This window comes from Monodon monoceros, unplaced genomic scaffold (assembly GCF_005190385.1).
Source record: "Monodon monoceros isolate NGI ecotype Baffin Bay Population unplaced genomic scaffold, NGI_Narwhal_1 Super_Scaffold_16, whole genome shotgun sequence".
NCBI classification, from domain to species: Eukaryota; Metazoa; Chordata; class Mammalia; order Artiodactyla; family Monodontidae; genus Monodon; species Monodon monoceros.
The window spans coordinates 9,458,098-9,480,190 of record NW_021703772.1 but is presented as its reverse complement, the minus strand read 5'-3'; the positions used below and the strand labels follow the sequence as shown (position 1 = coordinate 9,480,190).

Below are 22,093 nucleotides of genomic sequence, written 5' to 3'. Positions count from 1 at the left end.
TCACAAGGGTAATGAAACGAGGAACTGAATTCAGAATTCTATGTGGGCAAGTATACATGGATGCAGATAACACGACTATTCTGAGAAATATCTTGGTAATATTTTTACCATATTCTCTATTCCAAACAGCTAGTCACCTGATAAGGCATCTGACTTATGTCTCAGAATTCAGCTTAAGAGTTTTCATGGTTAATTTTGTCCCCAAGTTTACCACCCCCTCCTAATGAGACTATAAACTCAAGGTCAAGGACCACATCTGTATATCTTAACCTATAATAATAGGTTTGAAATAATAAGTGTTCAAAACTACTTATAATAATACATACCACTTGCTTATTATTCACATATATTAATTCCATCTCCACTGCTAACTTCAGACTAACTTCACTGAGAACAGAGATGTCTTAAAGGGTTGTTTTTCTAGATTTGAGAGTATTGCTTATTCAAGAAACACCTTTAAAAATCAATGCAGCAGTTGCTGAAACCAAGATAATTTCTTCCCTTGTACCATGATGCTAATACCAGCCCTTAAAACAGAAATAATTGCAGAATTTTTTAGAATTGTAGTTTTACTAAGTCCTTGGCTTCACATACCTGAAAAACATATGGATTAAGCCATTCCTAATTTTAAAACTCTTAAGTAATATGGAAACTTCCCAAATCCTTTACTATATAGCATTATATGTTCAAGTAAACTCAGCAAGTATCCTGAAAAAGTTCTAAGTTTCTCTAAATATAGTAAACTCAAGTTAACTGCACAATTATGAATCCTCTTAATTTTAGTAACAAAAACCAAAGCATTAATATGCTGAATATAAGTAAACACATGAGTGAAGCAGAAGGCCCAGCCCACAGAAGAGGCAGAAAAGCTGCTATTCCAGCAAACATTAAGTTTACCAAAACCTCAGCTGATGCAAGAAATATACATTGAATATCACCTAAAACAGGTGCTACAATGAAGATCCCAAATGATGGTCTGTTATCTCTTCAGTGATTCCTCTCAGTAGTTTGTGTAATGAGAAAGATACCTGGGAAAAAAATGGCGTGGCCTAATATCCAGGCAGCTGAAAAGTAATACTAGCTGGTTAGAAGAGGCAGAAGCAGATTATCTTACAGTGCCACACCAAAGGCTGAAATTCCCCAAGTCTTACCTCATAGCAGTAACTGGAAGGGCAAAACTTGTCAAAAGGCAGGGTGAAGAGGAGATGAACTCTGCAATTAAAAGTCTAGTTTTCTGACAAAAGTATTTTGAGGCCAAAATGTGAAAATCAATACTAAAATTCCTAATGACAGTTGAGAAATAATTAGCAAACAGGTCTGATCACGAAGTTAAGAACTACGGAATCTTCTCAAAAACGAGCCTAGTGGGCTTCCCTGGTGGCGCAGTGGTTGAGAGTCCGCCTGCCGATGCAGGGGACACGGGTTCGTGCTCTCGTCCGGGAAGATCCCACACGCCGCGGAGTGGCTAGGCCCGTGAGCCATAGCTGCTGAGCCTGCGCGTCCCGCAACGGGAGAGGCCACAACAGTGAGATGCCCGCGTACAGGAAAAAAACAAAAACAAAAACAAAAAAACGAGGCTAATTTTTGCCATCTACTGAGAGAAGGGCCCAAATACTTTTTGATCTGAGATGGAAGGGCAGACATCAGGTCTAATTTCCTCTGCAGACTAACCCACCCGCTTTCCCTAGGTGGGCAGAAGAAATGGAAATACATGCTTAATAAAGGAAAAAACTAGGAAGCTGCATGACTGTCTTGCAGAAAAATAAGCACTACTGCCTGTCGCAGCAGTAAAATAGAGACTTCACAAATGTTTTTATTCTGAAGTCCACAAAACCCCACAAATTTTGTACTATACAGCCTTAACGTATTATTTTACGTCATAAACTTGCACTAACAGCTAGCATCTCTGCTATCCCCACATAAGGAAAAATCAAGTTAATTCAAACTACAGACAGCAGTCTACAAGAACATACTAGAAACAAAAGCTGCTAAAGAAAGCTAAATATTATGGCTACCAGACCCCCAAATAAAATATTCTCTTTGGCTTTATTTTCCCTTCAGCCACATGTAACCTGATTTCCCATGTTTGAAATCCTGTTGTATGTACTTTTGTAAAAGTAAAAGGGGTAACAAATAGTCTACTGTGACATAAACCAGAGTGCGAGGTAAATATTTTATTAAAATATTTAACTTGATTAATGTTAATTTGCACCTTTTGAAAAATACGTAAAAACTTAAACTACAATTTGCTTTTGTTTTAAACATTTTTTTAGTGCATTAGATACTAAGCAAAAGGTTTTCCTATAAATAAGACTTGACAAATAACTGAGTAACTCACAAAAAACATGTATTAATTCTTAAACAGTACTGACTTTTTTAAAATCTCTGAATAAACAATAGTTGAATGAGTTAAGGGAAAATGACTGCCAGCTTCCACTAAAGGAAGAATTCTGTGACTGAACAGAGGGGCAGTGGGAGTCGACACTTAACCAGCTCCTGCTTACAGAACAAAACTTCTTAAAACTATTAAGCAGGGAAACTGAACAAAAAGTAAGTTTGACCTCCACTGCTTTTATTGCCCCAAAACTTACCACAAAGACCCTTATATACAGTCCTAGAAAGGGAAGCAATTTCATAAAAAGATAAATAAGATCTAAAAGCACGTTTAGTTTTCTTTTCAGTTCATTTACAAATTAAGTATCTTTTCATGTTGTCACTGCCTATTCATGTATCTACCGTAACTTCAACACGTCTATTTAAATCGAATTTCTTAATCTCCCATTTAAGAACCTCAATAATCTCAGCCCAAATTTCCTGTTATTTCATAAATGTGGACCCTCTACTCCAGAGGGCCATTAGACCCTCACCACAACTACTCCTTTAAGCTCCCGGTCCTTTCTACACCTATCCGAACAATCAGGGCCAGCTCAAGCCCCTCCTCTCTCCATAAATTCTTCCTCAATAACTTCAGTCTCTCTCTAAACTTCTGAGTATTCACTGTATAAAACTCAACTTTGTACTTAAAAACAAATATGCACAATGTTATATTCTTTTGACACAATTTGAATTTATCTGCCATATTAGTACATTTTGAAATAAGAGATCTCATTTTATAAGTCTCTTATTTCTCCTCAGCACTCTCCAAGAGGGTAAACCTTATATGGAACCAGAAATGCACATGCATTCGTTACTGATGAAATATGTGTACAATGAAGGCACTTCCAACAATTTATTCAGTACAGCCAAAAAAGCATGCCCTAATTCATCTGTTTCTTAAATTAGACTCTCATATCAGGTTTTCTAAATGCAGAAAACTTGCATTTAGAATATTTACAGAATACTTCTCTATGCTAATTATACATAGTTATCAAGTCAGTTTAAGAATAAAAGTGATTATCAACTAAATGAAACAATGAAACTCAAAGGACAAAAACTAAGTCATTTTTGTATTCTTCCCAGCACAGTCCTGTGGTGCACAGTAAGCACTCGATAAAAACTTGTAATGATATAAACGAACTTTCATCTACTAATGAACATAATCCCCAAATGCTAAACCTGGAGTAACCAAGTCACTCAAACAGTCCAGTGCCTTAACAATCCCTTAAGTACCTGATTTTAATGAGCCTAATTCTGAAAATTTTATATTCTAGGATCCTACACTCAGCTACCAAGCCCTGAAAAACTAAAATAAGCCAGTTGAGGGAATTCCCTGGCAGTCCAGTGGTTAGGACTCTGCACTTTCACTGCTGAGGGCCCGGGGTTTGATCCCTGGTTGGGGAACTAAGATCCTGCAAGCTGCCAAAAAATAAAATAAAATAAAATAAGCAAGTTCACAGTAAACTGTGTCAATACTTTACTATTATTTCACAATATAGTTTCTCAATGTGTCACCAAAATGAACTCTACCACTGCCACCTACCATGTACAATGCATTATGTTGGAGCCTTGTGCCAGCCTCTGTGAGGAGAGAAGAATGGGACCTCTACCCCCAAGAAGCCAAAGATATCGTAAGAAAGATGTAAACAACTAATAAGACAGACTGTGAAAGCCATAACTGAAACAAATAAAATGTTGCAGAAGGGCGAAGGGGAGAAGAGAGTGAAGACTGAAAATCTTACAGGAGCTACTGAAAGAAAGTTAAGGGTGTTTGGGATTGACATACATACACTAATATGTATAAAATGGATAACTAATAAGAACCTGCTGTATAAATAAATAAATAAAATTTTTAAAAAAAAGAAAGTTAAGGGTGTACATGTAGCTACAAAAGGTACAAGATGGGGGAGGGGTGACAACCCAGGTAGATAGACAATCAAAGCCAAGGCAAGAATGAAGTTCCTGGGTGTGTTCAGAGAGGAACAAACAGCCCAATCTGACTGCATGCAGCCAAGAGTGCAAAACAGGATTACAAAATACTGGGGCCATAGAAGTTACAGAATTTTCACACATTTGCTGTTTACAAGGCAACTACAAGCACTTGGGTTTTACAAATTCTTTTTAAAAAGGGGGCTGGGGGAGGCCCTCCATATGATCTCCATGAACCTGCTCTCTAAGGACACAAAGCAGCTTAAATTACAACTCAACAGTGAATTTCAAATAGGCTATCTGTACAAACTCACTTTGGGTTTCCAGGGCATCACACATGTTTACCAGTACGAGGACTTCAAAATGAGTTAATGTGACCTTAAGGCGGCACAAGGTACATCTATTTATTCAGAACGCTGCCCAGGGGTGTAATGAGTAGGAGTTGTGAAGTCAGGGTGGAACTCACTGGTTTTGACAGCCAACAAGTTGATTAAGATACACATTGAAATGCTGTAACTTGAAGTCTTGAAGGCTTGTTGATAGACACTTCAGCTTATAAATAGCATTCAAGAATCCATGTAGGGGTAATAACATATTTATAGAAATAAATACACCCTTTCTAAAAAGAAACAGAGTAAGCTAAAATGATGTATAAAACTCAATTTTGGGACTTCCCTGGTGGCGCAGTGGTTGGGAGTCCTCCTGCCAGTGTGGGGGACGCGGGTTTGGGCCCTGGTTGGGGAGGATCCCACGTGTCACGGAGCGGCTGGGCCCGTGCGCCACAGCTGCTGGGCCTGAGCTCCTAGAGCCCGTGCTCCACAAGAGCAGCCACTGCAATGAGGAGTGGCCCCCGCTCTCCGCGGCTGTAGGGGGCCCGCGTGCAGCGGCAGGGACGCAACACAGCCAAAAGTAAATAAATAAATTTATTAAAACAAAAAACAAAAACAAAAAATACCCCTCAATTTTATACTTAACAAACACGCACACTGTCTCAAAACATACTTAGGGCCTCATGAAGCATTTAAGAGATCAACGAGTACATGCAAATAATGGACAACTGAAGAATATGAAATGGCTTGCCCTAAGTTTTTTTAATATATATGATTCAAAGTAACTTGCAGTCTCTAAAATATATACCAACAGATTAAGAAGAAAACTCCCAAAATCTTGTTAGCATTAATAGTGATCCAAAATGTTTATCAAAACAAATCAAATAGGACATTACAAAATATTTTCACTTTCAGAATCATCTTATTCACACAAGACTTATTCCTTTAATAAACATTTAAAGAATCTTTATTAAGGGCCAGGCACTGTGCTAGATTCTAGGAATAAAAGAGGAATGACTAACTTCAAGGAATTCATAATCAACTAAGGAATACTATTCTATGCTCAAAATAGTTTCAAGTAGAATACCTACATACATAATATTGATAAAAGTATGTTCTAGGTAGAACAGTGTTAACAAATGAGGGAATGGTCATGCAGCAATGAACCAGTGGAGGAAGGGCTCTGTGTTCCAATCCATCTCTGTAGCCTAATCTCCTGAAGAGTGTTGAGCATTTATATGACAATTAACTCTAGGGTCGGTGGCCATAACCACATATTTCAGGTTAGGCACCTGAAGCTCACAAAGGTTAAATTACTTGCCCAAGGTCACAAACATAGAAAAGGCATTGCCAGAACTGGAACCCAAGTCTTTTACCTTCACATCAGATATTCACTTGAACAGTGCTGTTCATTAATGAAAGAACAGAGTAACAGGCAGCTTTTTTACTCTAGGCCCCTAGAATGACTTTTTATATCAAGCATAACTGCAAAACTGACTATTAACAGCTCCTGCACACTCAAGACAAAACCGGTAAGTCTGAAAAATTGCCAAGAAGATTTTTCTTCTGGCTAATCCAGTTTAATGAAACTACTGAAGAATCAAAACCAAAATCTCTAAGTCCTCAGAGAAAAACTATCGAGCAGACTTATTTCAGTCTACAAAACAACTTCTTTTGCCTATACCCTGAAACTATCAATAAACTGGGATAAAGAACTGCATTTTTAAAAATCCAGGACATCAGCCAAGTTAAGTTTTACTTAAATAAAAGTCAAAAGACTGGTTCGGCATCAGTATGCTTATCTATTAACCATAAATAACAGCAAGCACACACTGTGTACAGAGTAACCTAGCAGACCAGGTCGAGACTGTAAAGAACAATTTGCTAGAGGTTTATGTCTTTAAGAAATCTGTAGCATAGCTGTCTGAACGATACCCAAGCACTAAAAGAAAATACACAAATGTAAAGCTAACACTACATGTTAAGAACTACAAGCACCAAAATTATATAACAACCTACAAATTATATGTCTTATATAATATCCACCAAATTCTTACTCTTCCACCCTACCCAGGCACTCTGATGGCACAGTAGTGAGGAAGAAGATGTCAGAGGCTGTGAGCCCTACACCAAACAGCATCCTGAGAAATCTGTTGGGGCCAAGAACCTTTCCAAGCAGGAAGACTGGCTGCATAGCCAGCAAGGCCAGGGTAACATTACTGGTTGGAGTGGGGAGGAAAATGGGTGTTATTTTCAATCAGGTTTATGAGTATACCTTCAGGCATAACACAATGACATTTAGATAATCCTTGCCCTCAGGAAGCATATAATTCAGTCAGGGGAACAAAAGCAAGGCATGTCCACAAACCCAGCACTATAATCACAAAATGAAGCACACACAGATAACAAAGAAATAAAAGAAAAAGGTCATGGGGTAGAAACTTCAGAGGAAGTGCTTGTGAGTTGCAGTGAACCTAAAATGATTCAAATGTGGGAAAAGTGCATGTCAGGCTGGCAGTAGCAAGAACCTGAATGAAGACGAAAAGCAACAAGCAGGTTGCTTTTTCAATCTGAGTCCATCAAATTACCTCAGGAAAAAGGCAAAAATAAAGTGGCAATTGCTATCACATTTGCTCACAAAGAACCCCACCCATCCACTTAAAAGAATTAAAAACAAAAAACTCCCCAGATTCCGTAAAGAAAACAGATCAAGATTCAAAAATGTTTTTCCTTAATTGTAGTCTCTGATATTAGAAAGTCAATTTCATAAGAGCCACAAACCAGAATAGGTACAAATTTTGTCCATAATAAAAACACAAAGAAATCTGTCTGAAGTTTCTCTCAACAGAATTAACAATGTTTGGGGAACAAGCATACTGATGCAAAAAAAAAATTACTGTAACATAAAAATTGGGCCCAAGTTCCACTACCAATCTAGCAGAAACTTCAAATTATAAAGTGCTATAAATTTCATATCTCCAACCTACCTTACGTAGACACCGCCCACCACCACCACTGAGGAAAGTTATCTTTTTGTAATTACCTCAAAATAGATAATGTAATTTTCTAAAGCTAATGACAATTGTCTTTAACTTACTTAGCAGTTTGTAGTTTTTCACAGCCCTTATGTCCACTGGATCTCACAACCAGCTGGTAGGCAAGATAGGGACTACCCACCCCCATTTTACAGATTAAAATAAATGGAGGCCAGATAGGGTCAGAGTATAGCTCAAGGTCACACAGCTACTACTGGCAGTGTTATGAATTCCCAGGCCAGCGTGTGTCTTCTTTGCTAGGATGATGTCCTTAAAATAGGATCATACAACCTTAACCAGATAACAAATGCAGTAAGCTTGAAAGTTAGAATGGAAAAGTAAACATTCCTTCAAATTTACTTTGTTAGGTGAAAGCACTGATTTTACCCTGGCCTAGCATCCCATTCATCTTAAAAATATTTGTTTAGCACCTTCAGGAACTCTAGCTGCCAAAAGTGTTCTAAAACTTTTAGAAAGTAAATGAAAAATAAAACAAAAAGCCTGTTCATGGACACAAATTAAATAGGAAACGTCAGCTGAACAGACTTAAAAACCACTCAAACTCCTGAAAAAACTGGGAAGCGAATGGAAACAATGATAATCTTCATTACAGTTCTTCAATTCTTATGGATATTGGCACATTCACAGAAAGGCAGATGTGGACAAAGTCCACAACCCCCAGCCATGTTAATGTGCTCTATTAAGCTTAAAATAAATGAAATAAAAGCTCCCCAATTTCACAAAGATGACATAAAAGCTGGGGCTGAATGTGGAGCAGGGAGTTTCTAAAACAATTGGAAACTGTGTCTCCTCTAAAATTCACACTTAATACTGATCTCTTCGCATGCTCTAAATATGAAAATAAGCCTCAATAAAACCCTCTGCCATTTATCGTCTCTAAACCTCTGATAATATCACTCCTCAGCTCTAACTGCTCCCCGCCCCACCCCACCCCCCGCCCCGGGTAAATGCGACACACACAGGCCTCATACATAGGCCTCTTGCCTTTTTCTCTAACAACTAGGACCTTTGTTCCGAACGTCGGTTTTTTACCCCACTCAATAGCTCTTTCAACTTTCTACCCCGTATTTTTTTGTTTTGTTTTGCTTTTGGGGAGGAGATTCTGAGCCTCAACTTTCCAGGTCTTTAACAAATGAACTGCCAAAAATAGCTAAAGAGACTGGAGAGGAACAGAAAGTTCAACACACCACGGAAGGGCCTACAAACCAGAGGAAAGCCCGGGGATCGGGTGAGCTGGCAGTCCAGGCAAGATCGGGGAAGGCCGACGAGGAAGGGAGGCAGCAGAGGAGCAGTGAGACGTCCACTCGGAACAGATCCACGGCGCTATTAAACGTCCTCCCGCCCCACACAGTCCCACGTTCCCACACTGACACACTCTCTCCCCCAGTGACCTAACGAAGCAACTGAACTATAACCACCGCCAGGCACGGAGCTTAAGCTACACCTCCTCCAAAGTAAAACGGCATTATCAAAAACAAACCAATCTGTCTTAAGGGTTTAGGAGCAGCCCCTTCCGTTCCTTCCTCGCCACACGGGGTAACCAGTTCCCTCCGTCCCCCAGCAGTTGTTCAAATGTCTAAGATACCCCCAGCCCCCCCGCGCCCCACGATGTGCATGTGTTTTTAAATCTTTATTTTTTTTTCCTCCAGCAAATGAAAGATTTCTCTTATTCTGAGAAAAGGAGCAACACGAAGAAAGGACAGGATTGGGGATTTTACCACCTTCGTTATCTGAACTCCCCTCTAACTTGTTTCAGAACTAGAAACCCACTCACTATGCAGGAGGTTGGAGGAGAGAGGGAGGGTGAACCAAATGGACAAACGTTATAATAGGTTTTATGTAATCCACATATAAATAAATTAATCGCCTGACTCGCTTTGAATGCTAATACGACTGGAGCGACAACTGGTCCACCTCCCTCCCACAGGTCCTGACCCCCTCCCCCCAATTTCCACGCTGATCTATTTGGAAGGATGCTCTGCTCCTCTCGGCCAAGTTTCTCGGCCTCTTTCACGCCCCCCTGCATCCTCTCTCGGCGTCATCCTCCCTCAGCCTCAACTTCCCACGGCTGAAGCAACTGCTCAGCGCAGACCCCGTCTCCGGCCTCGCCCGCCCTCAACCGTCCCCCTCGGCAGGAAACCCCTTACTGCGGTCTAAAGTCACTCCGGCCTCTCCCTCCTCTGACCCTCGCTTCCCACAACTGTTGTCACACGAGCGGCTCCCTAGTTTCCATTTCCGGGCCGTCCCTGGCCCAGGAGCCTCCCCTCTCCCGGTTTCCGGGCCCCCCATCCCATTTCCGGGGAACCCTTGCCGTCTTCACCCCCCCCACCTGCACTTCCGGCCCCCCACTTTCTCTCTTCCTAGACGCCCTCCCAGCTCCAAAGCCCACTTCCGGCCCCCCCGACCCCCGCCGGGCTCCCCCAGACCCGCACGCCTTACCCCGGTTCCGTGTAGGGCCCTCCTCATGGCGGGGGGCCGGAGGGGGCACCCAACGACCCCCCCCGCTCCCGCCCGGCCCCGGTCCCTCCAGCCGCGGTCTCTCTCGAGCGCCTAGCCCGTAAACCCCCAGCCCGGTCCTTCCACGGCCCAGCCGCCGCTGCCGCCGGGAACAGGCCGAGCAGGGGCCGAATCGCGGCGATGACACAACCGAGCTTCCTGGGACTTTCTGTTCCAGCTACCCCCCCCCACTACCCCCCCAACCCCTCAGCACAACCCCCTCCCCCAGGCCTGGCCCCGCCGCTCGGAACTGCGCCCCAATTACCTAGTTGGGCCCCAAAGTCTCCGGTCCGGACTCGGTGGCGCGGCAGTAACTTCCACTCGCTCCCCCCACCCCCCCCAGCGGCGGCGGCGGCGGCGGCTCCTCGGGTCCCTTCAATTATCAGCTGAGCCGCAGCACCGCGCCCGGCGTGCGCCTCCGTCCGCACCGCCTCCCTCCCCTCCCGTTCCAACACCCTCCGGGAACTACTTTTCCCTTCGAATCAGCCGGACAGGCTCGGCCGCGGGACAGGCCCCGCTGCCTACTCGCAGCCCATCACATCGTCCCTCCCTCCCCCAACGCCCGGCTCGACTTCCCCAGCGGCCTGCGATCTCCTCCCGATCCCTTCGAGGGACCAGGAAGGGGAATGTGGTGCTTCGCTTGGTATCCCTCCGCCGGGGTCACCCCCTCCCCTCGGTGGTAGCAGGAACTAATTCCCCTTCGGGTCACCCGGGACCTCAAGGTGGAAATTTCACGGCTCAGAGTTCCCTCTAACCCTTGGAAGAGGGAACAATCACCCCAAGTTAGAAACACCCCGCCAAGTCAAAAGTAGGGTTCGATTTAAACCAGGGCTCTTGCCCCATGACCCCAATCAGGCCCCGCCCCTTCCTGGTTGTCTTAGCGACGGTGGTGGCGTCCCAAGATGGCGTCGTGGCTGCCGGAGACTCTGTTCGAAATTGTAGGACAAGGCCCGGCGCCGAGCAAAGACTATTACCAGTTATTGGTCACCCGGTCCCAGGCAAGTGCGAACCGCGGTTACCCTCTTTAGTAACTCTCTTCCCGCCCCGGTGGAGCCCGGAACGCGAGCCGCGCTAGGCCGAGAGCGGCTGTGGCCAGCCGGAAGCGCCGGGTCCCTGCTTCGAGCCAGGAGATTTCCCTCGTCACCTCGGCCTCTGCGGGCCCGGCGGCCCGCGTGTCCCTTCCCAACCCCAGCCCGGCTCGTACCCGGAGAGCCTTCTTGGCCTCCTCACAACGCCGCCCGCTCCCTTCTGTCACCCTGGGTTCCTACCCGCAGAGTTCCCTCCGCGCGAAAAGAAAAACAGGCGTCCCTGGCTTGCGTGCAGCCTCACCTCAGCGTGGGAAGGAGGGAAAGAAAGACTCAGCCAAGTGTCCCAAGGAGGAGCCGGCAGGGGAGGAGAGAAAAGGAAGATCTCTTTTCCAGGGGAGGGTTTAATTATGGGGGATTTTTCACGTCTTATTGTGGTCTTTACGTGTACCAAGGCCACATCAAAACTTCCTTATTTCTAGTAGGGATTGATCGTTGAGAGCTTTCTCCTTACCTTTTCGGAGCCCCTTCTATCCCACTGAAAGTGTGCGGGGGGTGGTACAAAAATGTTTCAGCTGCTCTGCGCGTCAGCCCCACCCATTATGACATCTGCTTCACAACAATAAGACCGAGGATTATGTTATCGCTCAAGTAACTATCGGCCTATTTTTATGAGTACTTTAGCTGTTTAAGGTGGGCTTTGTGGATGATTTATTGTGCCCATGAAATGATCGAGTTAAATGGGTTCTCCACTCGGAACTCGTTTCTAATTCCTCGCTGAGCTTACACCTGTCACCGAGATATTCGTGCATCTTGCACTTTCAAAAATGGTATTCCTAAAAAATGAAATGTAGAACTTGGTATATATTTGTTTTGGTGTACGTATTGAATATTTCATCAGTTTGTTCCATGAGCCCTTCAATAAAATAGACAATGATTTTTAGAGCTTCAAAAGCATCTTTTAAAATAGAAATAATGTATATTTATTTCTAGATCTAAGATTTATAAATATTACAAGCGTAATATCAATTGATAGCCTATCGAACTTAAATTTTTGATTGAACACTTAAAGAAAATTTTTACATATTTAATTGGAATTTCTTTAATTTCTTAAAGACAGAAATTTACTCTTCTTGTACATTTATTTTAGGGTTGACTGTTTTCCATTTGCTATATAAGATGTATGGTCCTAACAATTCTTCACATCTAGCATGAGTGATTGAAAGCAATATTTTATGTATTCTGACTTCATTTTCTATTTTATCTACCTCAAGTAAGTTAGAATGTTCTAATTTTTACTTTACAGCCTTTTCCATAGCTTGTCTTTAAAAATTGTTTGAGTGTTTCTTATTCTTGCGAGTCTGGTATTATAAGTGTATTATACTGTAATGTTGTAAGCCTCAGCAAGCTAAATTACTTGTTTACCTTTCTGTTTTAGAAAATTAACCATAGCAGTCCTCCTGTTATTAGTTTTCCCCAAGAATGGTCCTGTTGTTGATGTTCTTCAGACTTTGCTCCCTAGTCTAACTTGGGCACATGCCTTCCTTCAACTACTGTTTCATGACATTTTTCTTGCCCCTCCCCCAGAAGTATTCTTAATTTTTTTTCTTTCTTCTTCTTTTTTTTTTTTTTTAACACGTCAGAAACTCTCATCTATTTCAGGCCCTGTTTTTTTCCTGTCCCATTGCTTATATGTAAAATCCTTTGCAAGTTCTGATCTTTTTTCTTCTTTTAAGCAGACTGAGTATATTCACTACAGTTCTACCAGTGAGAGTTAATCTCAAATCTGATTAATTCACTCTCTTTTTAAAGTAAAATTTATTGTTAAAAAAAAAAATAGTAAATCTAAAAAATAGTCTTTTCAGTCAACCATCTTGAGAATATGCTAGTTTCTAACCACAAGGTAAGTTTTCTAAGTCTCAGCACAGGAAACCAAACATCCAGTGAGAGACAATCTGACATAAATAAGTACTAAAAGACTAGAATTACAATGTGTTTTATAAGATGGACTTTTTTCTGGAGTGACTTTCTAAAATTGATTCTTGTACATATTTTCTCTTTCTTTCTGCCTTTATTCCCCAAAATGTTGTATATTATCCAAAATATGCTCCAGATTAAATGGATGCTTCTTTCACTGTGATTCCCTTTTTTATTCTTTTTCATTGCTTTTATTTTTATTCGCTTTAAATCCAAATAACTGCACATTTGACAATGATTTAAAGGCAGATATATCTCTCATTAGCATCATACTACTATTGCCATAGTTCAAAATATATAAACATTGTACATTAGTATTTCCTTTGCCTTCTTGCTTATACAGTGACATTAAAATCATACTTTTATGCTTATAGAGACATTTCCAGTTAATAACTTGATGCCATGATTTTTTTTTCTTTCAAAAAAGGGACTTAGAGAATATAGCTTGAGGTCAATATAGCTTAATTCTCAAATCTGATCTTTATAATGATGATCCAGAGGCTTAGAAAAATCAGTGCCCTGCTTTCTAGATCAAAGATTTACCCAATTATTCTTTACTCTAGTTCTATATATATAATATATATTATATTGCTTTCTAATTCTTTGAAAACTAGTAGATTCATAGTGAGTTAGGGCTAGAAAGAATCTTGAATATTACTTAGGCCAGGGATATTTCACACTTAGCTTCTAAGAAAGTCTTAAGTTGTGTTTCTGAATGAAGATCCTTTCCTTGATTTTATTTTATTTTTTTAATATAAATTTATTTATTTTTGGCTGCATTGGGTCTTTGTTGCTGCACACGGGCTTTCTCTGGTTGTGGAGAGCGGGGGCTACTCTTCGTTGTGGTGCATGGGCCTCTCATTGCAGTGGCTTCTCTTGTTGCGGAGCATGGGCTCCAGGACACACAGGCTTCAGTAGTTGCGGCACACGGGCTCCGTAGTTGTGGCTTGTGGGCTCTAGAAGGTAGGCTCAGTAGTTGTGGTGCACAGGCTTAGTTGCTCCGCGGCATGCGGGATCCTCCCAGACCAGGGCTTGAACCCGTGTCTCCTGCATTGGCAGGCGGATTCTTAACCACTGCACCACCGGGGAAGCCCCCCTTTCCTTAATTTTAATCAGCAACTTGTCATTTACTGTGGGGATGCAAAATATAAGAAGATTCCTGCCTTTGAAGAATTTATCATTCCTTCAGCAAATATTGAGCATCTTTTATATGCCAGGTACTGTTCTAGATTCAGGAAATCATCAGTGAACCAAACAAAGTCCCTCCTCTCATGAAGCGTATAGTCTAGTGAGAAGAATATAGTTAGTGACTTGATTTATATAAACACTCTAATGGTTTAACTTTTGTTTTAAGTCCAAAGGAGGTTCTTGAGCAATTGCCAAGTTAATGAATAGCGCAAACATTTTAAAATCTATGAGTCCAGAGGAAGCAAAAATCACTTTAGACCATGAGGTCCAGGAGGGTACTGTTACAAGTATTTTACTCTTGGAATTCTGTCTTATTTGTCCTCTTGAAATAGAAGTGTTGCTTAAGGTGGTCAGAACTGGTGACTTACGTTTAATGTGACAAATATTGGGAAACTGCTAGAAACAGTAACTATATGCTAAGTAGATGAGAGTTGGCAAATATGGCCTTTTGCTCCTAATAACACAGGTGGTTGCCCCAAGAGCACCAATATGTTATAGTCACTCCAGCAGATGAAAGAAGGATGAAGAATTACAAAATAGATTAGTCTTATTTTATCTATCTCATTAAATCTTACTCAAAACTCCAAAAGGATACCTGAAGCTAATGTCATCTGAAAAAAAAAAAATCCGAAAGCTCACTCCCCAAAAGTGGCAAATATTTTTCACATGCTTTAGAGCTGTAGCACTGACAAACTGAGAGCACCTGAGGTCCCATGCCAGCCTGTGACAGGAAGCTGTCATTTCAGTGACTTCACAACAAAGAATTGTGCTGGTGCCACTTCAATCCACAGAAAGATTTAAAGATTTAAATTAAAAGATTGAAAGATTTAAGTTAAAAGATTAAAGATTTAAATCTTTCAATTTGAAAGATTTAAAATTTAGTACAGTCTAATAGAAATGTCAGTCCATGCACCCTTTGGCCCAGCAAATCCATATCTAGGATTTTATATCCAAAAATGCTTTCACATGTGAGCAAGAATGTACACCAAAGTAAAATAATTGTAAGTCTTTCCATAAAATATGACTCAGTCTTTTGAAAAAGATGTGATGGATCTTTTATTTGTTCAATAGACCAAATAAAATCTTAAGCAAGGAAAGCAAGTTGCTGAGTTCAGTAAACATAGTATGATCCCATTTAAAAAAGAACATTAACAACAGTTTTTTATTTTGTTTTAAATAAATGTTGGATAAGCTAGTGATTCACTCATGGATGGAGTTATAGATTGCTTTCACTTTCTGCATCACATATTTCTGAAAGATCTGAATTTTTCTACAGTAATATTTTTATAATCAGAGAAAAGCAATAAAGGTTTAAAATGAAAACATAAATGGATAACTTACTTTGAGAAGTTGCCCTGCTCTGTGTGTCATCTTTCTCCTGTTTCACCGGCACCACCTTTGAGCCACTTCCCACACTAAATGATGGGCAGCATCAATAACGGTGTCATCAGAGATCCTGCTGTGTTTTTCTTTGCGGGGGTGAGCCTAATTCCACAAATTTAGAGGAGGTGCAAGTTGGGTTAATGGTTGCTTGTAAAATTTTAAGGAGATTTTAGTGTCTAGAAACTCCCTGGCCTTATGTTTATTTTTGCTTTCGTTTTTGTTTTCAATGTAAGTAGTAATTACTTTTGAAAAACTAGGGAACTGCCCTCCCTTGCCTTGTTGGGTGTGTGATTGTACTAATGAGCTAAAAAAGAGAGATGTGGAGGGCATTCCCTGATGGTCCATGGTTAGGACTGGCTTTCACTGCTGTGGTCTGGGTTCCATCCGTGGTCGGGGAACTAAGATCGTGCAAGCTGTGAAGCCAAAAAAAAAAGGAGAAAGAGAGAGAGTTGTGGAGAATGAAGTCAGGCAAAGATGGTCTACTGAATAGATTTATTTGCCCTCCAGTAAAGCTTAAAGAACAAAAATTCTCAAATAAATTGAAATCATGTCAAATAGACGCCAGATTGCACATTTTGGGAGCTGGATGGGGTGCAGTCAATTTGATATTACAGTGGTATTTTCCCAGGGGGCCCAGGAACCCCTAAATCATGCTCTGCCCTAGCCCTGCCCCCCTCCACGTAAGGTCCCCAAGAGTCATATGAGTGAAGATAAAGCAGGGGAGAGTAAACAGGTTTGCCTCTGCTTACTCTTTCCTTGTCCGTAATGGAACTTTCCCACTGATGGCACTTCACAGCCACGATGCCCATTCTGCCCGGTGGCCACCAGCCACAACCAAAACGTTTCTACACAGAAAGAACTACTGCTGCTCTTTTTAAAGTACAAAGGTCAGTGGGATGCTTGCATTTGCTTACTTTCCTCTTCCCCATTGCTTAAGGCCAGACTTACCCTTCTGTTCTTCAGCTGTCTCTCAGAGGCTCTCATGTTCCTCTGCCCCTAAAGGTAAGCTTTTCCCTTCTTCGCTGCACTTCAGAACTTTCAGCCCAGCCCTGCAGGGCCTCCTCTGGGAGCGCTTGGCTTTTTCTTCCGGCTCCTGCTGACAGCAGCACCTGCAGTGAACATACCCTTCCCTGCATGGCACGATCAGCCAGGTGCTCATGCCTTCTCCCACACTATTCCTCTCCTGTTCCTCGTATCTGAGACTCCAGAAAAATGATTCGCAGCTTGTGACACTCCAGGATGTACCCCATTAAAGTTGTGAAATCATGTTTACTCAGAAATTTAAATTCCTTTTAAGTTTTTGAGGTGGCCTGTGGCATTTTTCAGGGGAGAGGGAGAAAATAATACCAACGAGGTGATTCAAGTTTTAAAAATAACAATATTCAGTCCTTTATCGTAACCCAGTGATCAAATGGCTCCTAAATCCTCATTTCAAAGTTACATAAGACGACTTCCCTGGTGGCACAGTGGTTGAGTCTGCCTGCTGAGGCAGGGGACACGGGTTTGAGCCCTGGTCTGGGAAGATCCCACATGCCGCAGAGCAACTAAGTCCGTCCGCCACAACTACTGAGCCTCCACTCCAGAGCCCGTGAGCCACAACTACTGAGCCCACGTGCCACAACTGCTGAAGCCTGCGTGCCTAGAGCCCGTGCTCTGCAACAAGAGAAGCTACCGCAATAAGAAGCCCACGCACTGCAACGAAGAGTAGACCTCGCTCGCCGCAACTAGAGAAAGCCCGCGCGCAGCAATGAAGACCCAACGCGGCCAAAAATAAATAAATAAATAGATTTATATTTTTAAAAAATTACATGAGGACTTGATAGAGCTCCAGGATCATCTCCCAGGTAAATCGTTTATTCAGCATCTCTGAGTGCCTACTCAATCTGGGCAGTTAATTTGGTCTCGCCCTCCATTGACACAGATTTGCCTCCTAATTATATGGGGCAGTAGAGCACTTAATTGGGAGTCACTGAGTCATGGATCCTTTTATTCCTGCTACTAGTCTGTAAGCTCTTGACCTGAGGCAAAACACTTGATTTGTCTGGGCCCCGGTTGCCCCATCAGCATAATAAGGTTACTAGTCTAAGAGATCACTAAGGTTTATTCCATCTCTGAAATGCTATTTCACATGAAAGTAGTGTTTGACCCTAGAAAAAGCACTGAATTTTTTTTTTTGAAAAATTGAGGGTGCATCGCAGATCCTGTACTAGTAGCTATATGACCTGGTGTAAGTTTCACCTGCCTGCGGTTCCATTTCTTCATCTGTAAAACGGACAGTTCAACCCTTGGCTACTTCACAGATAATGGTGAGAACCAAAAAATATAAAAAGCACTCCAGGCCAGTGTTTCTCAAAGAGAGGTCATGATCAAATAAGATCGGAAAGTCCTGGGTGCAACACAATTCTATTTGCTTTTCTTCTCCGAAATTTCTCAGAGGCTTTAAAATCCTGCTGTGCAACAGGAATCTCTGAGAGGAAACAGCAGCCCGAGCTTTTCGTACGGGCATGTGACTACCAAACCCCTTTTCCTCTGAGCATCTCGGGATCTGAGGTTCTATGGATGCCCTTTGGAAAACACCCAGCAGTGTGCCTGGTACAAAGCAGCAAATACTGAAGAAATCTTTAAGTATTTACATTGCCTTGTCTTCTTCCAATACCAAATCAGTCAAACTTCACTTTTCCATGAAAATCATTGTTCTAACTCGTTAGTCATCTCACGACTTGTGTTATTTTATTTATTATTACCATCAGCTTATGTTTCCACAGAAATACCTATTGATGTCTTGATTGGGATTGTAATGATCCATTTGTGGTGAATCGACATCTTTACAATGCCAAGTTTTCAACCCACAAATATAGTATATCCTTCCTTTTAGAATTTCTTAGATATGCTTTAATTTTGCTCAAAGATTTCTTATAGGGCTTCCCTGGTGGTGCAGTGGTTGGCAGTCTGCCTGCCGGTGAAGGGGACACGGGTTCGTGCCCCGGTCCGGGAGGATCCCACCCACATGCCGCGGAGCGGCTGGGCCCGTGAGCCATGGCCCCTGAGCCTGCGCGTCCGGAGCCTGTGCTCCGCGGCGGGGAAGGCCACAGCAGTGAGAGGCCCGTGTACAGCAAAAAAAGAAAAAAAAAAAAAAAAAAGATTTCTTATAGTGCAGAAATCTTACATATATCTTCTTAGAATTCTAGGTGTTTGACTTTTTTGTTCTATTGTAACTTAAACTCCTTTTACAATTGTATTTTCCTATTGTAGCTACTAAGAAAAACACAATTGATTTTTGCTTCCAGTAAATTGACTTTCATCTAGTGATCTTGCTAAGTCACTTACTGATTCTTCTTTTTTGAATTTTATTTATTTTTTTATACAGCAGGTTCTTATTAGTTATCTATTTTATACATTATTAGTGTGTATATGTCAATCCCAATCTCCCAGTTCATCCCACCACCCCCACCCCTGCCACTTTCCCCCCTTGGTGTCCATACGTTTGTTGTCTACATCTATGTCTCTATTTCTGCCCTGCAAACCGGTTCATCCGTACCTTTTTTCTAGGTTCCACATATATGCGTTAATATGCCATATTTGTTTTTCTCTTTCTGACTGACTGCACTCTGTATGACAGTCTCTACATCCATCCACGTCTCTACAAATGACCCAATTTTGTTCCTTTTTATGGCTGAGTAATTTCCATTGTATATATGTGCCACATCTTCTCTATCCATTCATCTGTTGATGGGCATTTAGGTTGCTTCCATGTCCTGGCTATTGTAAATAGTGCTGCAACGAACATTGGGTTGCATGTTTCTTTTTGAATTATGGTTTTCTCTGGGTATATGCCCAGTAGTGGGATTGCTGGGTCATACGGTAGTTCTATATTTCATTTTTTAAGGAACCTCCATACTGTTCTCCATAGTGGCTGTATCAATTTACGTTCCCACCAACAGTGAAAGAGGGTTCCCTTTTCTCCACACCCTCTCCAGCATTTGTTGTTCGTAGATTTTCTGGTGATGCCCATTCTGACTGGTGTGAGGTGATACCTCATTGTAGTTTTGATTTACATTTCTCTAATAATTAGTGATGTTGAGCAGCTTTTCATGTGCTTCTTGGCCATTTGTATGTCTTCTTTGGAGAAATGTCTATTTAGGTCTTCTGCCCATTTTTGTATTGGGTTGTTTGTTTTTTTAATATTGAACTGCATGAGCTGTTTATATATTTTGGAGATTAATCCTTTGTTGATTTGTTTGCAAATATTTTCTCCCATTCTGAGGGTTGTCTTTTCGTCTTGTTTGTAGTTTCCTTTGCTTTGCAAAAGCTTTTAAGTTTCATTAGGTCCCATTTGTTTATCTTTGTTTTTATTTCCATTACTCTAGGAGGTGGATCACAAAAGATCTTGCTGTGCTTTATATCAAAGAGTGTTCCTCCTATGTTTTCCTCTAAGACTTTTACAGTGTCTGGTCTTACATTTAGGTCTCTAATCCATTTTGAGTTTACTTTTGTGTATGGTGTTAAGGAGTGTTCTAATTTCATTCTTTTACATGTAGCTGTCCAGTTTTCCCAGCACCACTTATTGAAAACACTGTCTTTTCTCCATTGTATATCCTTGCTTCCTTTGTCATAGATTAGTTGATCATAAGTGCATGGGTTTATCTCTGGGCTTTCTATCCTGTTCCATTGATCTATATTTCTCTTTTTGTGCCAGTACCATATTGTCTTGATTACTGTAGCTTTGTAGTATAGTCTGAAGTCAGGGAGTCTGATTCCTCCAGCTCTGTTTTTTTCCCTCAAGACTTGGCTGTTCGGGGTCTTTTGTGTCTCCATACAAATTTTAAGATTTTTTGTTCTAGTTCTATAAAAATTGCCATTGGTAATTTGATAGGGATTGCATTGAATCTATAGATTGTTTTGGGTAGTACAGTCATTTTCACAATATTGATTCTTCCAATCCAAGAACATGGTTTATCTCTCCATCTGTTGGTATCATCTTTAGTTTCTTTCATCAGTGTCTTATAGTTTTCTGCATACAGGTCTTTTGTCTCCCTAGTAAGTTTATTCCTAGGTATTTTATTATTTTTGTTGCAATGGTAAATGGGAGTTTCCTTAATTTCCTTAATTTCTCTTTCAGGTTTTTCATCATTAGTGTATAGGAATGCCAGAGATTTCTGTGCATTAATTTTGTATCCTGCATCTTTACCAAATTCATTGATTAGCTCTAGTGGTTTTCTTGTGGCATCTTAAGGATTCTCTATATATAGTATCATGTCATCTGCAAACAGTGACAGTTTTACATCTTCTTTTCCAATTTGTATTTCCTTTTCTTCTCTGATTGCCATGGCTAGAGCTTCCAAAATTATCTTGAATAATAGTGGCGAGAGTGGACATCCTTGTCTTCTTCCCGATCTTAAAGGAAATGCTTTCATTTTTTCACCATTGAGAATGATGTTTGCTGTGGGTTTGTCATATATGGCCTTTATTATGTTGAGGTAGGTTCCCTCTATGCCCACTTTCTGGAGAGTTTTTATCATAAATGGGTGTTGAATTTTTTCAAAAGCTTTTTCTGCATCTATTGAGATGATCACATGGTTTTTATTCTTCAGTTTGTTCATATGGTGTATCACGTTGATTGATTTGCGTATATTGAAGAATCCTTGCATCCCTGGGATAAATCCCACTTGATCATGGTGTATGATCCTTTTAATGTGTTGTTGGATTCTGTTTGCTAGTATTTTATTGAGGATTTTTGCATCTATGTTCATGAGTGATATTGGTCTGTAGTTTTCTTTTTTTTGTAGTATCTTTGTCTGGTTTAGGTATCAGGGTGATGGTGGCCTCATAGAATGAGTTTGGGAGTGTTCCTTCCTCTGCAATTTTTGGAAGAGCTTGAGAAGGATGGGTGTTAGGTCCTCCCTAAATGTTTGATAGAATTCACCTGTGAAGCCATCTGGTCCTGGACTTTTGTTTGTTGGAGGATTTTTAGTCACAGTTTCAATTTCATTACTTGTGATTGGTCTGTTCATATTTACTATTTCTTCCTGGTTCAGTCTTGGAAGGTTATACCTTTCTAAGAATTTATCCATTTCTTCCAGGATGTCCATTCTATTGGCATAGAGTTGCTTATAATAGTCTCTTAGATTGCTTTGTATTTCTGCGGTGTCTGTTGTAACTTCTCCTTTTTCATTTCTAATTTTATTGAATTGAGTCCTCTCCCTGTTTTTCTTGATGAGTCTAGCTAATGGTTTATCAATTTCGTTTATCTTCTCAAAGAACCAGCTTTTAGTTTTATTGTGATCTTTGCTATTGTTTTCTTTGTTTCTTTTTTATTTATTTCTGCTCTGATCTT

General features: G+C 41.1%; 2 protein-coding genes across 16 annotated transcripts in view; one reads left to right on the top strand and one right to left on the bottom strand.

The window, feature by feature from the left end:
• The window catches only part of TRIP12 (thyroid hormone receptor interactor 12), a 147,892-nt gene extending 137,308 nt beyond the window's left edge, over nucleotides 1-10,584 (bottom strand). For 12 of the 14 annotated variants that reach the window (XM_029226109.1, XM_029226116.1, XM_029226119.1 and 9 more), the window contains exon 1: nucleotides 10,452-10,584. The gene's annotated coding sequence lies outside the window, so the exon portion shown is untranslated. Of the gene's footprint in view, nucleotides 1-1,151; nucleotides 1,368-10,451 lie in introns of those variants that run through there. The other 2 variants (XM_029226117.1, XM_029226110.1) reach the window with 2 other exon arrangements.
• Nucleotides 10,585-11,083: 499 nt separating this feature from the next.
• Nucleotides 11,084-22,093, top strand: part of FBXO36 (F-box protein 36) — a 95,606-nt gene continuing 84,596 nt past the window's right edge. For both annotated transcript variants that reach the window (XM_029225645.1, XM_029225644.1), the window contains exon 1: nucleotides 11,084-11,184. In XM_029225645.1, coding sequence (XP_029081478.1) covers nucleotides 11,089-11,184 — 96 coding nt within the window. In that variant the 5' untranslated portion in view covers nucleotides 11,084-11,088. The remainder of the gene's footprint in view (nucleotides 11,185-22,093) is intronic.